This window comes from Patella vulgata, chromosome 1, assembly GCF_932274485.2.
Source record: "Patella vulgata chromosome 1, xgPatVulg1.2, whole genome shotgun sequence".
Lineage (NCBI taxonomy): Eukaryota > Metazoa > Mollusca > Gastropoda > Patellidae > Patella > Patella vulgata.
Window position 1 is genome coordinate 12,977,764 of NC_065879.2, and position 17,159 is coordinate 12,994,922.

The 17,159-nt window shown below is 34.5% G+C and overlaps 1 protein-coding gene across 2 annotated transcripts; it reads left to right on the top strand.

The window, feature by feature from the left end:
- Positions 1–991: 991 nt before the first annotated feature.
- LOC126808665 (cyclin-C) lies at positions 992–16,889 on the top strand. 2 transcript variants are annotated; one of them, XM_056101537.1, is made up of 12 exons: positions 992–1,056; positions 2,488–2,594; positions 3,341–3,425; positions 3,910–3,979; positions 4,456–4,507; positions 6,305–6,396; positions 7,173–7,264; positions 8,640–8,707; positions 9,857–9,936; positions 11,603–11,721; positions 12,556–12,610; positions 15,315–16,889. In XM_056101537.1, the coding sequence occupies exons 1-12, from the start codon at positions 1,025–1,027 to the stop codon at positions 15,348–15,350; spliced, it is 888 nt and encodes a 295-aa protein (XP_055957512.1). In that variant the 5' UTR covers positions 992–1,024; the 3' UTR covers positions 15,351–16,889. The 2 variants fall into 2 exon arrangements, with proteins under 2 accessions (XP_055957512.1, XP_050389545.1); XM_050533588.1 differs by lacking the exon at positions 12,556–12,610.
- Positions 16,890–17,159: the final 270 nt, after the last annotated feature.

Here is a 17,159-nt window from a genome sequence, read left to right on the forward strand (position 1 = left end):
CACAGGTTTTCTTTCATACTAAATCCCCTTATGCACACAAGTAAATTATGGAAGTAAAGATGTATCATGTTAGTCCCAAGATACTTGGTGTTAAGTAAACATCCTACTTCTCTCATCCAATGAAGATGTGCGTATGCCATGCAGTGTACTATGAGGGAATTTTATCTGGACAGCAGCTTTTGCCCCTAATTAAATTCCAACTAAAAAGTTCTTTTTATGTGACCACCAACCTGGGTTTTATATATTGTCCAAACGAATCGACACTTCATTGCCATGTACTCCATTCTACAGCACAGATAAGGGGAAAAACCTACTGGAAGATCCTTACTTAGACCTGTTTTAATAGCACAACTAAAATAAGACAAGACATTTGATTTTCATCTGATACCAGTCCAGCAAAATATAACTTCAAACTTTTAATTAGTTTCATAGCTAGGGATTGGGGACTATAAAGAATAACTTTAAACCTTTTTATACACCCCTGTAAAAGTTGGAAGTTTATTGTCACCAGTGTCCCTCCAACATTTTGGGGGTGATACTTTACAAAACACAGTTCTAGATGGATTGTTTCAATACTGGATGAGATTGTTCAGTATGTCTGATATAATGAAAAACACTATCACATTTTGTTAATACATTTATAAAGTAACGATACAGGACATAGTTGTCAACGAATCATGGTAGTATAGTTCATTTGTGGCTATGGAGGAACTCATTCGAAATTCTTAATTTTTACACAAGGAGTGGTGTGATTCCAGCATGAAAACAAACTTGGATTATCTCCCCTTAGTCTTCCAAGGGAATTATTTTTCTTGGGAACATAAAACTTTATTGAAGTTCTCTTATTATGAGATGAGTCATAATAAATTACTTTTACAATCATATTTTGAATGGTTAATCGTCCCTTTAAACGACTAGACATATCCCGCGTTACTAAAAATAGCTTATTTTTAGCTTCCGATAACTTTATTTTTACTTCCGGTTAAGTGGGAATTCCGTGTGCGTAAAGAATCAACAAAGTGAAATGGCTGGTAATTTTTGGCAAAGTTCTCACTAGTAAGTCCGTTTTTTACAATGAAATTTCGTGGAAATTATTTAATTTTTACTCTACATTAGAACTTCAGAGTCTAGTAAATTAGTACATTAGGTTTATTGTTTGTGTGCTTATTTTTATTTTTAATTGATCGTTGAGTTCCATAGGCTATATAAGGCCTACTGATCTGATTGGGACATTTTTGTGGAATTAATGCATTCTATTATTCCTATCCTGTAATAAAAAATTGCCAGAATAAATTATTGGTGTAGTAAAACTCCAGTTCTAAGGACTAGCCCATATTATCGACAAACCACCAGTATATTTTTGACTCCCAGTGGTCTAGCTATTAGTATTGGGTGCATAGACCTAATTCGTTTGCTGACTTTATTTGAGTCAAACTATTTGACAAGTAGGCCTGTACATCTTGTTGCTCTTGTTTATTGAAACCAGTTATCAAACACTGTGGTCCTTTACTCCTTATACTAAATTATTACACCAAGTACTATTCAAAATGCTACAAGAATTACAGCACAGTCTGCTAGCATTGAAAAACTATCTGTGTTACTGTGTATCGGTAGTAAGAAATCTATGGTGAGAATGGACAATGGATTGAATGTAACCAAAGACCTAGAATTAAGTTAATGTATGGAATATCTTCTGCCCTTGGCTGTGCACTCCCAGACTACGTGTACCAATTAAATATCAGTTTTATATACATGCAGGACTTTGGATGCAAATCTGTATTATTAATTGGTCTCGGCGCCAAATGGCTATCAATAGAGAAATCCTTAATTATTATTATGCAGGATGAATTATTTTTCTATTTAAGTTTAGGCTTTAATTTTGAATAATTTAGCATCCATGAAATTGTTTCAAGAATACAGCAATTTAGGCTACTGCTTCAATTATTAAACACTATTCCATTTGAACACCTCAGATCATGACTCATGCTGGCATTACACAATGGTTTCTCTGGGTTATATTCCTGACTGTACAGGTCAGTGGACGCCAACGGCTAGCCACCAGATCCATTCACTTAATGCGAATTGTTCGTTTGCTTGTGATTTCTGCGTGTTGTGTCTTGTTCGTATATTTGTTTTTGTGTAAATTATGTGTGGTGCATTCCCACTGCACTTACTATATATAGTCGCAACACATTATTATATTATTATTTTAGCTATCACCGAGATTAGATCTATTTCACATGGCCACGTGCAGATTTCCCCAAGGTCATGAGTCAAAAACAGGATTAGGGCACGTGGTAGTTACATAGGATTGTGGGTTGGATTTAGGTCTTGGGCTAGAGTTAGGGTTGGCGCTAGCCCTGTTTACATCTCATGATGTGTGACGAAATCTGTAGTTGGCCATGTGAAATAGATCCAAAGTTCTTCATATCTTTGTGGGAACTTATATATAACCATATTCATATATATACATGGTATCTATTTCAGTCAACAATGGGTCCTGGATAAACAAGATTTAATGCGAGAACGTCAAGCTGACCTAAAAGTTATAACCGAAGATGAATACCAGAAAGTTATGATATTTTTCTCAAACTGTGAGTCTCCCTTTATTAATCAATTAATAATTGACTGTTAAATTGTGTAGACTAAGAGTGTTGCTACATGTAGCTATCTTAAAGTACCAGTTGCAAAACCTGAAAGTTAGTCTTTAATAACTTCAAGCATATACATTGTTTTAAATTAATACAATGCAAATGCTTGAAGTTATTCAATAATTAATGTAATTAATAGCAGTAGAGGACGACAACAACTCTCGTAAAGTGTGGTCTGAGATAGCTGGAGACTAATGATCGGAAGACATCTGTACTGGGATCTCAGCGATACACAAGGGGTTCATACAGAAGACAATGTTAGTTGAAATACAACCCCAGTAACCAGTATAAGTCAGACGAACTCAATAGGTCTCTGAAACGACTGATTATTAATAAACCTCTTGATCACACCTATGGAGTTCATCTGACTTATACTGGTTACCGGGGTTGTGTGTCATTTCTATTAATGTAATTATGAATTAAAGCCCTATGTCAAGTTATTTACATTAAATTTTCCAAATTTCTAATCAGTAAATTTTCAGCGAAAAGTGTGATCTAAAATTTGGTTAGGGGAGATAATATTAAATCTAATAATTACAATCTGTATCTCAATTTTTCCCCCAAGTGGAGATAGAACTTTTTTGATTCGAAGGTAGGGAATTATAATGGAACACTTTTGTACATATTGATTTTTTTGGTCAAATTATTATTAGAATTAATTTATAATCTATATGGTATTTTTATTTCAGTTATCCAGGCTTTAGGTGAACAGTTGAAAGTTCGACAACAGGTCATAGCAACTGCAACTATTTATTTTAAACGGTTCTATGCAAGGTAGGTCTGTAATGTAAGGTTTAAGCTTGTATTGAAGAAATCTATTTTAAATTGCAGTTATACAGTTAAAAGGGACTTGGTTTAGGGACGTTAAATCTCCTTTCATTTTAGGTCTTGCTTATTTTTTGCGAAACAAATCCCAAGTAACATGTAACACCTATGGTACTATTCATTTAGATGGAATCAGTTTAGAATTTGATGAAATGTATGCAAGTAATAATTTTGCTGCCCTGGTGAAATCCTCCTTAACCCGTTAAGTGCATAGGTCGTTATATAAAGTCCTGGACAACTGCCACTCACTGTGTGTTGGGCGTAATATAACACCTTGGAGGTATTTTCCCCAACCTATTCTTAGAACATAGTAAATAGTTCTTCGTCACTTCGTCAAATTATTTACACAATAGGGGGTAGTTAACGTTTTAAAAACGTCACGCTTAACGGGTTAATCACAGAGATTATAAATGTATTGTATTTTTTGTTTTAGGAATTCATTAAAATGTATAGATCCATGGTTAATGGCCCCTACGTGTATTTTTCTAGCTTCAAAAGTTGAGGTAGGTTCAGTTTACTATTATTCTTTTTAATTGGTACTCATGTTTGCTAAAGTTTCTATACAAAATATTTTCCCCTGTTTGTACGTGACAAGGAGATGGGTTCATCCTTGTGGGTTTTATCTAGGTCCTCTGGTTTCCTTCCACTGCTAAAGACGCTTACATCCAAGCGATTTATAGAAATAGAATTAAACCAAGTGTTAGTCCTGAAATGACCTAGTTTGTGTGAGTGGATGTTAAACCCATCTCGCTCTCTCTCTCTCTCTCTCTCACAAAAATCTTTTTTTTTTGACAAAGAAAGAACCATAGACATATAGGTAATGCCTACTGTAAAGCTAAAAATAAGTACCATATTTTATGGACTATCATCTAATATCCTGAAAAAATGCAGGACATATGACCTTTTGCCAAGAGAATGAGATAGATCCACCTAGTGAAAATATTTTAAAATAAGATTTGATTTTGTAATTTTTTTTAAGGAATTTGGTGTAATATCAAACAGTAGATTGATAACAACTTGTCAAACAGTGGGTAAGTTATTATATCATCAATATAGCCGGTTACTATAATATAAACAAAAACTACTATTTGTCCAGACTAGCAGGGTTGGATGGCCGAATGGTTTGAACGTAGGCGCTGCATCATAAGGCCTGTAATTGAGTCAACTGGCATGGTTTCGAATCCCTGGTTTGAACGTGACAAGGAGTAGGGTTGTCTGTCCAACCTTGTGCTGTTTTCTCTGGGTCCTCCGGTTTCATCCCACTGCTAAAGACCCCTACGCACAAGCGAATTATTGAAATAAAATTGAACCATGTGTTAGTTCCGAAATGACCTTGTTTGTGTCGAGTGGACGTTAAACTCCATTTCTCTCTCTCTCTTTGTCCAAACTAATATTTGAAGTGGAATCTAGATTGATAGGAATAATAAATTGAATTATGTTCAGATAGTTCTGTATTACCGACATGGTGCTCACCTTCTGCCAGTCAGTTATACAAAATAACCAATAGCATAAGATGTGGACAGAAAAGTCCAACCAATGCCCAAAAATACAGTCTTTATCGTGGGATGATAAGTAAGTAGTAGTTATTAGCACACTTTCTGCTCTTTCATTATTTATCCCTTTCTGAGCCTCACGTTACATTTCATGGTAGAATGATTTCGCAGTGGAGAGACGACCTGAGTAGTATTTACACGTGCATCTTGCTATGATACTCTGAGCGTAAAACAATCACGTGTTTGTTTAGACCACATCGTCAAAACAACTTGTCTATGGCGTAGAGGACTGCGATATTATTAAATGTAGTGTAGAGGAAATGCGAAACGTGGGTCATTCCTGGTGAAAGTATGCATCGGTGGATGGTTCTTCCGTTGAAATTTATTTGTAATAAAGTTTATGACTTTCTAGGCGTTTTTTTTCATCCTGCTTATTTTCAATGCCTGTGAAGTGTCCAGCAAGAGAACTGCGCCTTCTATCATCACAATTAATTAAAATAATTATTCAATATTCTAATTTATATATTTTGCATATTAATATAAATCAAACCAAATTATGAAATAGATGCCAATTGATATGTATAATAATTGATTTTTGTAATATGTTGTTATGTTAATTTAATGTCATTGTATATGTTTTTGAACTGCCATGTAGTTCCCCCCATTTTGTTTTGTTACTATGATTTTGACTAGTTGTTTCATGTACATTGAATAGGGCCATGTTATCAATTGCGATCTGGGTCGGACTAAAGGTCCGATAGAATCTGAGAACTTTAAAACAGAATGCAGCGAATTTATAATATATGTAAGGGCTGTATAAAATTCAGTCAATTAGTTAGTGTATGCTAGTTATAAATGTAATGACCTGTAAAATTTCATAGTTCTAAGGGATTTCTTAAAGCTGATTGCATGTTTGGCAGCGTATAGTGGTGATACAGCAGTATTATAAAATCACCATTTTTGTCATTTATTCCAGAGATTTCAATTTGTGATAATGGGAAGAAAAGTTGTTAAAAAATGACAGTTTTTTTTATACATGTCTAATGTTCATGTATCCAATCTCATGGGTTTTCTCCAGGTCCTCCGGTTTCCTCCCACTGCTAAAGACCCCTACGCGCAAGCGAATTATTGAAATTTAATTGAACTATATATTAGTCCCAAAATGACCTAGTTTGTATCAAGTGGACCTTAAACCCCATCTCTCAGTCTCTCTCTCTCTCTGTCTGTCTGTGTGTATCTCTTTCTCTCTCTCTCTCTCTCTCTCTCTCTAATGTTCATGTTTCTAGAACACAATACTGATCTTTTGTTTGATAATATTTTATTTATATTTTTCAGTTAAAAATAAATTCCCGCATGCATTTAATGGTGATTATCCGTATAGAATACAGAATGTTTTAGAATGTGAATTTTATCTTCTAGAAATGATGGTAAGACTATATAACTACTTTTGATGGGGAAAGTCAAATGTGCCAAACTAGTGGGTTTTTTTGCCATTATATTTACATAATTGAGTCAAATAAGCCATGAAATGAAATGTTTTTAACATCCTACTTTCTGCACCAACTGGGCTATTGAAGATAGGCATATGATATGCATTGTGCTATGAGGGAAATTTTGCCCAGACAGAGGTGTAACAGCCTACTGTTTAATTTGATTTTCAACTGTCAGGGCTAGGGGATCTTTTACTTGCAGCCAAGAGAACACTCAAGAGCTTGTTATTTCGTGCCTTCCAATGGGAGATGGTTTAGTGCACTTTAGATCATAAGGTCTGTCATTATAGTGTCAAGTGGAATGGTTTCAATCCCAAGCTTGAGTGTAACAAGAGTCGAGTCGCCTGCCCAACCTTGTAAGCTTTCTAAAGGAAATGATTGAAATGCAATGATAAGTCCCAAAATGACTTAGTTGTTCAGTCATAAATATCAGATCTATTGTAACTGTAGTATAATGTTGTTGTCATTTGTATTTTCAGTCATTAATATGAGATTTATGGTGACTAATATAATTTTGTTGTATTTTGTATTTTCAGTCATTCATATGATATTTATTATAACTGTAATATAATGTTGTTGTAATTTGTATTTTCAGTCATTAATATGACATTTATGGTGACTCTAATATAATGTTGTTGAATTTTGTATTTTCAGTTATTAATATGAGATTTATTGTAACTGTAATATAATGTTGTTGTAATTTGTATTTTCAGGATTGTTGTTTAATTTTGTACCAACCCTATCGACCATTAACTCAGTTCTGTAACGATTTAAAACCTGAAAATGATCTTCTACCTTTATCATGGTATGTTTCTGTCAAATATGTTAATTTTCATTTTCCTGTCTGAAGGGATAAGGGATGTCGGCATTAAGATTTTACTCCTGTCCTTCCACCTGGATTTAGTTTTCAACCAATAAATTTATCATGACTGATTTTGAGGACTGGAAATCAGCCACCTGTCAATGACAATGTCTGGCACAAATTAAATCTTTGTTAGGAATAAATAAATCTCTCTGTCATTTTGTGGCGGGGTTGGATGGCAGAATGGTTGCATCATATGGACTGCCATGGAGTCAAGGGACATGTTTTCCATCTGGTGTAATAGTATTCTTATATTTTCCACTGAGTGGAATAGTGTTCTTATATTTTCTACTTGGTGTAAGGGTTTTATTATATTTTCCACCTGATGTAACAGTGTTTTGATATTCCCACCTGATGTAATAGTGTTATTTAGGGCTGCAACGATTCACAACTACCTCGATTCGGTTCGATTTTAACCATTCGATTCGATTATTTTCGATTCGATTATCAGCTACAATAACCAGTAATTTTTCCTGTATATAATGCTTTAAAAACAATAAAAACACAAGACTAAGTTTGATTTCGTTTTTAGTTTTAGAGTTAGACTGCCCACTCACACTGACATCGAGACTGTGTTTTCTTTTTAGATGGTTTGACAGGTTTGTTGTGTTTCCTGTTTTATGGGATATGTCAGTGTAGCATACTCTACAAGTTGCCACATCTTTAGAGTTTTTTCTTACACCAAAATGATCCCAAACTTTAGATTTCAAATAACCTGGTGGTCGAGAAAGTACGTTGTCTGCCATAATTTTACCTTCCAGCGTTTGCTTGACTACGGGTAATAATCGCTAAACACGAAAATATTCGAAGATAATGACCGGAATTATCAGCTAATGAGATCGTTTAGAATTTATATAACGATTACCGAAGCTATTGAAATAAATTAACATCCAATAAACATTTGGTACGTCACCAATTTTAAATAAATTAACTTTCGTCAACATACGGAAATTGTTTTAAAGGGAGGTCACTCTGTTTTAGTTATGTTTTCGAGTGACATTCGTGTTTTGTTAAATAACGTAAATTAAAAGTTACGTAAAAACAAAGTTTTTTTAAAATTTTAAGTGGACTTAATTGCTACAGGTCTTTCATTTTTTTTCATATGGTAAGGTGTACATTGTTTTTATTTGAAATTTAATTTGCAATTGAATCGAATCGAAATTTGAACGTTGTAGATCGTGGATCGAACCGAGACGGCTAGTGTCTGTTATCGGTGCACCAAACTGAATCGTTGCAGCTCTAATGTTATTATATTTCCACCTGATGTAATAGTATTGTTATATTTCCACCTGGTGTAATTGTGTTGTTATATTTTCAGGCGTATTGTAAATGATAGTTTAAGAACAGATGTACCACTATTATATCCACCATATTTAATAGCTATAGGTAAATATTTAACTTCATTTATTGTCTCTCTTCTTTTTTTAGCAACATAGTCTGCCTCATAGTAATCATGTTTACCATAGTTTATTTATACAGTAAACTTAGCATAAGTCGGATCTAAATGGACTGACCAATTTTATCTGAGTTACGCGAAAATCCGAGTTAGCCAAAGACCTAGTTCAGCACCGAACGTAGGTCTCATTATCACCCTGTACATTGAGGAACCGTTTCTATTGAACCCTTGTCGAAATAAAATTGGTTCCTAGTCAATTTTACTGGGCAACTTTTTACTGCTAACAGTCTCTGTGAACGCCTGAACAATGTAAAGGAACATTTTAGTGAGAAAATAAGATCTTGCTTACCTCGCTAGAGTCATTATATGCAACACAACATGCTGTTAAAAATGCGTCCCCTTCTGCTTAACGGCTTTGGCGGACGCCATTGAGGTATAGATGTGGGGTGGCATACAGATTTACATGTCTCGGCCATATAAGATGAAACAAAATTTAGGTAAGCTGTGTTGGGGAAAAATTAGAATTGTTGAAAAGCTGAGAAACTTCAGTCAAATATTGTCTTTCCTAGCCCAATTACAATCAAATTTTTTTCAAAAATTCCAATTTCGTTTCGTCTTTTGGCCGAGGTGCGGAAATTTGTGCGCTGCCCTTTTTGGGGATTTCAATAGCGTCAGCCAGACCATTTGGCGGAGGGGGACATATTTTTAACAGCATGTTGTGAACATACTGTCGATCCGACTTAGGCGAAGGAAAAAAGCTGGAATTAGATCAAATGGACCAAACAATTTGATCCGAGTTGAGAAAAGATCCGACTTAGGAAATCTGACTTACTCGCAGAAATTTAATAAGAAAAACGTGCAGGATCAAAGGGTCCAAACTATTTTATCTGAGTTGAGAGAAGATCTGACTTATACTAATCTGACTTATGCAAGGTTTACTGTATATGCCATTGTTTTTGAATTATCCAAAAATAAAATTACATGGCTTTCTTATTTTTAGAAATTCCTGGCTGCTTTAAATTATTTCATTAATGAAAATCAGACAAGCAAATATTTTTTTAGAAACCAAGGCAAAAATGGCCCTTGTAACAGAAAAGTAAGAAGTTTAACCCCATTTGGATATTATATATATATTTCAGCGTGTTTACACATGGCATGTGTTATAAAACAGAAAGATGTTAAACAGTGGTTTGCTGAATTATCAGTTGATATGGATAAGGTAGGACACCATTAATATTTAAGGATGTAGAATTATCAGCCTGGGGAGAAATCATTTTAGGCTTTTTCGAAATTGAGCTACAAAATTCAACGTAAAATAGATAAATTTAGAGAACTTGGGTCTTCAGTATTTATATGTACCAGGTACCAAAAGATTTATATCGTTCATTAGCTAACTGAATGATAATGTGTCCCTTTCTTATCCACCCTCATTTTAGTCTTGGTCACCCAGAACGAAAAGTCCATTGCCCATGCGTAAAGTTTTTAAAGTGGTTGATTATCCAGTGTCTTTGGCCAATCACATAAGAGTTGCACCCCTTCTTGCAATAAACCCCATAATTCTTGCATTAATATAAACAAACATGAATCGTGACAACAGATTAGGATTTTTTGAAATGACATTCTTAACCTGTTAACTGCGTAGGGCGTTATATAACGTCCTGGACAACTGCCACTCACCATGTGTAGGACGTAATATAACGTCCTGGAGGTATTTTCCCCAACCTATTCTTCGAACACGATCGCATCATTGTGTAAGACGTTATATTACGCCTGGTCGAGGAAATCTAATTGAAGGGAGACAACTCTATTTACCGTTAGTTTTAATTTGGTTTCAGACTACCAAATTTAGTATTCAGGAATGAAAAGGTCCAAAATGACGTTTTTCGTCAAATTAATTACGCAATAGGGGGTAGTTAACGTTTTAAAAACTACACAGTTAAGGGGTTAAATTAATTTCAAACATGTCAACATCTTGTTTTAGGACTAGTTACCTCCTTTAGACTTTGTTTATGAAAATGTAAAAGACTGGATAATCTAGTCAATGACCTATTATTCTCAAATGTTGACAACACATCAAGACTTATATTCGTAGAATATTTTTCTGGATGATAGAGACTACCCTCATTTAAACTAAAATCATTTTAATGGCATATACATGTTGTATTCGTAGAATATTTTTCTGGATGATAGAGACTACCCTCATTTAAACTAAAATCATTTTAATGGCAAATACATGTAGTATTTAGACTGAAAATGCACTGTTTCCTCTATGCTTCTCCAGTCTTTATCAAACTAATGTTGCTCAGTAATTGTAGTCCACAGAACTGTGACCTGTGAACTCATTTAATGTTGATCTATAATGTATTGTTGTTGCTCTTTACTACTGCTGTTTACAAAACCGATAAAAATATATATTATCTATCACAACCAGTCATTCAAATCCCACAGCACAGAATTGTGATGTATAATTGTATAAAAAGGTATGTCTCTTGGCCTCTACTGAATGATTTCTCTAATTGACATTTAGTAATCGGGAGACATATAAACATGTAAGCAGAAACTTTCGAGTTTAACAAGGAGTTGGGTCACTTGTCCAACCTTGTGAGTTTTCTCTGGGTCCTCCGGTTTACTCCCATTGCTAAAGACCCCTACACGCAAGCAAATTATTGACATAAAATTGAACCATGTGTTAGTCCCGAAATGACCTAATTTGTGTCGAGTGGACGAGTGGACGTTAAACCCCATCTCTCTCTCTCTCTCTCTCTCTCTCTCTCTCTTATGGTTATAAAACCAGTGATTGGTTCCCATAATAATTGTCTAATGAATAAATTTGAAATTCATAAGAGATTGAGAATAATTCATAAAAAGGGTTTACTTTCTTTTAGATATTAGAAATTTCCAGACAAATATTAGCTCTGTATGAAATGTGGAAAACTTACGATGAAAAAAAGGAGATAGCAGGAATACTTTCAAAAATTCCGAAACCGAAGTTAAATCCCTCCAGGTTAGTTTTATTTTGTGATCATCTTGTTTGTATATGATCTATGGTTAGGTTTGTGATCATCTTGTTTGTATATGATCTATGTGTTGTTAGTTATGTGATCATTTTTTTTTTTAATGTACGATAATGCATGAGTAGTGCATTGATGAACAGCCAAACGATTTGATTAATGGCCTTCTTGTGTATCATTATGCTAGCATGGATGAAGGTATTAATGCCAGTAATATAAATACTACATAATTCCTATGTCTTGGGTTAACTTGTATCTAATGCCAAGCTTACGAGCCACCGTACGTGCTACTACGGGCAGTTTACGTGGGAAATTTGATAAACCCATACGTGAGACCTATGCGTCACTTGTGTGTGTGCGGCACTGTAGAAATTCCTGGATTTCAAGTTCCCGGATTTACCAATGACGTTGCCCATGACGACACCTTTGAAGAATGTTTTTTCAAAGTCTGAAGCTGTTTTTCTTTCAAGTTTATCTGATTTTCTTTCAAGTTTATCTGATTTTCTTCAAACAATTTTGATAACTTCCTTTTAAAAGCAGCAAGTTTTCCTAATAAGTTAACCGGTGCCACATCGGCATCGCAATTGTATAGGCATAGGTACATATCACTTACCGTCATACAGCCGAGGCTAGATGTAGAGTAACGGAATCTGCCGAGGTTTGCCGAGTGATACAACATTTTCACCCATTTTTTGTGGCTGGTCTGCGAGCTACCAAACCCCATGACCTGTGCATGTCAAAACCTGTACGGCGAGTTGTAAGCTTTATATATCATGGATAAGAGGATGTGATTAGTTTATAATTTGCTTGTATTATTATGCTGGCAGGGAAGAGGGTAATAATATTAGTAATATAGATACTACTGTTATTCCTACATCTCAGGTAAACTTGTATCTTGTATATCAGAATTTAACAAACTGTTCTTTTACAACTATAATCTACTACTAATAGATCACACTTTGACGACTAATAGACCGCACCTCACAGACTTATAGCCCACACTTTACAGACATATAAATACTGAAAAAGCAAACGAAATGGGGTTTAATGTTCTACTGTTTTGCACTGAATTGGCTAATGTGTGCTACAGCCTGTTCTTATAACGAAATACTAATATTTTTACGCACACATCAATGTGTTCAAGCGTCCTCGGTTTTTCGTCCAATTCAAACAACTATACATTGTCCTACACCACTGACAAGGGTCATACTTCAAAAGCACTATATTCTAATGATTTAATTATGGTTGATTTCAAACATCCACAAAAAGTGTTTGGTTAGGATGTTGATGGGATATTTTCTGTTTAATTTTCAGGCCCGGAGTTCACAAAGCATTCTCAGACTTAAGTTAAGAATTTATTCAACTTTCAATCAATGTTTATGAGAAATATCTTTGATCCAGAAACACAAAACTTTGCACATAGTTTCTTATTGATGTATTTGATACATTGAAACAACAAAAGTTTTATAAGGGGTTATATTTTAGTTAAAATTAGGCGAACAATTTTGCTTAAATTCTTAACTTAAGTATGAAAATGCTCTGGGAACTAGGGCCAGGTCACCTACATGTTAGTTGTGGTCCCTAAGTAAGTGCATGGTTGCTACAGCCTAAAGCTGGCACTGCTTTTAAAGTCTAGCACATGCAGCAATATTTTGGAGGTCTCAAGAGATTGTTTTTGATCTCAACCACAAGTGTTTCAGTTTTTGAGATGAGCACATGGTGATAGATACCAGCAATCAGTCGTATTGGTTGTATCTTTTTGGTTCCAAATATTTTACCAATTTCAGACCCATTTTACAAATCTCTTGAGGTCCCCCTTATCTGCATTAGGACTTAAGGTGTGTGATACTACCTTTCACATAAAACTTTGATAAACCCTAATAAGGGCCATTCTGATAATATGACTCTGATATCAGCTACAGAAATTCATTGTCCGAATACCAATAATTTCATACTGAATTGTGCCTGGCTACTGGTATCTCTTGACATTTAAAGGACATATGGCTCTTTTCTTTGGGACCTTAAAGGACAATATTGGTTTCAGTCATTAACACTTATGTGATAGAACTGGTTTTATAAAGTATAGAATGAATAAAAACAAGGGAATATATATAGGCTATTTCTATTTTTCTCATTTTCCCATATCTAGTGGCATTCAATTACTTTTTTGAATTATCAGATATCCTCTCACAGCCTCACATAACAATTTTTAGTCTTCGAAGGAATTATTAGTGAGCAGAAATTCGCCCATGTATCTGTTATCACTCGTCACTTCAGTCAGTTATATAGAAGGATAACTCGTGTTTTCCTTTTGCGTCCGTCACTTCCCTTTCTTGAAAGCTTCACGACTCATCTATGGTAGCAATGATCTCTGTATTAAAATTACATTTGGAATGTATTTAATCAGTTCTATCACATAATGATTGACACCAATATTGTCCTTTAAATAGACGAAAATGGGTCTAAATGCACAGGTTATTGTAATGTGTGTGTATATAATGGGATTTATGTTTAATTGTTATAAAATTTATTGTAATTTTTAATTTATTATGTTCTTTGAAATACAATGCAAATTGAAAGGCGGTTGTTTACATCTTCTTAGTCCATTCTACACGTTTTTTAAAATTAATTTGTTGTTTCTTAATAAGCAGTTACTAATCGTGTCCGCATTGTTTTGGTGTCTGAAACCATAGAGTACTGATTTTAAAATGTTTCTTAAATATTGGATATTAGGATCACATATTTTTACAGCGAGATAACATCAATATTAATAGAAATGGACTAATATTAATACAGTAGACTTTGCATATAACGGTCACCTTGGGACCTGAAGAAATTGTCCGTTATAAACATTGTCCATTAAAAAAAAACGTATTGAGAAGACTTTTGAAATTTACTTGAGGAAGAAGAAGACTAAAATTTACTTTTGAACAAATTGAAATCTCAAAATTTCTGTTGTTATTCGCGATTTAATGTGTGTGGAATCACTGTTGTGCCTGGGCTGAATTTTCACGGAAAAATGTTTCCCATAAAATCAGTATGGATATTTTCTGGGAAAAGTATTCCTGTCACCCATAATAAAATCAGTAATATCATCATTTTGTTCTGCTTATTCGAGAGTCTGTTATAAAAATGGACTTTTACATTGATTTGCCGATGAAAATCGTCCGTTATAAACGATTGTCCGTTATACAGTGTCCGCTATAAAAGACTTTGAAAATAAGAAATTTCTATTACAAAAATCGGGCCAAACTGTTGTGTCCGTTATATCCAATTTTCCGTTGTATTCGCGTCCGTTATATGCTGAGTCTACTGTATTGAATTCTAATTCGTATTTTTATTTTTATAATATTATGGAAAATATTGAGTTGGAGGTTTAGCTCCTTTAAAAGGTCCATGGACACCAAACTAGGAAACACTCTCAAAACATAACTTCATGATTTCTAAAAGTTTTATTCTGTGTAATTTACTCGATATATTTTGCTTTTAAATTACATAATGGAAATATTATGTCTGCTGACTGCTTACATTACAAGCAATTAGGATTTTTTTATAATGGAAATTAAATGACATTTTCTTTTTTCAGGCCGCCATCAACTGGAGCCAACAACCAGGAAAATAATTCCCAGAATTCCTCAGCCTCTCAATCAAGTCAACAAACGACTAAACATTAATGTAAAGACCAAGTAAATCGGGAATTAGGCAAGAGGTCAGGGTCAATAGATCATAATGTATCAATAATTGAACAGAAGTACACAAGTTAAAGGGAGACAATTTTCTGGTTGTAAAAGTAGTTCTTAATGGAAGATGGTTTCAAAGGCATTTGTTAATACACATGGACACAATTACTGTTTTATTTACTGAGCAACATTTCGACTTGCTTGATAAAGAAATGAAATGAAGTGGGGTTTAAAATCCTTCTGTTCTGCTCTGACTGGGTCAATGAAGAAGGGCATATGCCATACAGTGTGCTATGAGGGAAATTTTGCCCGGACAGCGGCTTAACAGTCTACTCTTATATCGAATTCAAACTGTGAAAGGATATTTTACATGCGTGTCAGTGACAGGAGGAAAACACATTGGAAAATCCCAATGAACTATGACCTTTAGAGTAGCGAGCCAGCATCTTACTCACTTAGCCACCATGGCTCCCTAGCTTGATAAAGACTAGAGAATCCCAGTCGAAACATCACTCAGTAATAAACATTATGTCCAGTGTATTGTATGAAAATGTTCTGTCAAGGATATAAAAAGACTTTTGATTTCTTAAATATGGAAGGTATTCCCAGTGGCCGTTCCATTTAAGGGCCCGGCCCCTAACTAAATAACATTATACAAAATTCATTTATTATTCTGTGTCTTTCTGTGAAACATGTAAATTTATGTTTTTTTGTTGGTTGAAGTCATGAGAGGGTTGACAAGCTTCTTATCACCAGGTGGGGGCTTTATGACCACTTGAGGGGCTCACTAAGACATGTTGTGGGGTTCTACTCTACTTAATAATACAGACATTCTTTTGTCTGTAAAAGACATAATTATATATCTCTTACATGTAAGTATGTGTGAAATTGCATGTGGGTATTTACCTGCCTAGTTGCGACTTTGAGAAACTTTAGACAGAAGTTTCAATTATGTAAACAAATATAGGCCAATGCATCCATTGAATGAGGTAATTCATTACAAGATGACTTTAGGTCTAATAATGGTGGTGTTCTCAATTTGGAGGCATTTATGGATGTAAAGATATACATGTACACTGTATACACAGGCCCAAGAACTTTGAAGTGCAGCCAGTATACATGGGTACCATAAATATCTATTCAATTGTTTTACGTTGGCATGTTCGATATTCGAGCCCAATCAGAACCCCTACTCTGACTAAGAAGGGTTAATGTTAGCTACCCTATCTATTTATTATTCTTGCAATAGTGTGGGAGGGGGACCCCAGAATTTGTCTTTTTTCGACATTAACAAATTCTTTCGTTGGCCTGGTGTATACATGTATGTATTTATATGTTTGAGGTCAGAAGGGATCTTTTGAGCAATGAAATAATGGATATAGTACAAATACAGATTCTTCTTGTCAATTTAATTGTAAATAATGAAAAATGTAGTTCTACATGTATATATAAATGTGTATAAAATACCAAATTATATTGTTGTTCAGTGGTTTATAAGGCTTATCACTTGGAAGAGAGAGAGAGAAATGGGGTTCAACATCCACACAACACAAACAAGGTCATTTTGTGACAAACACATGGTTCAATCTTATTTCAATTATTTGCTGGTGTGTAGGGGTCTTTATCAGTGGAAGGAAACCGAAGGATTCGGAAAAAACCCGAGGTTGGACAGGCAACCCTACTCCTTGTCAAACTTGAAACGTTTGCTTACATGTGTATATAATAAAACCAGTGACTGTTTCTCATAAATA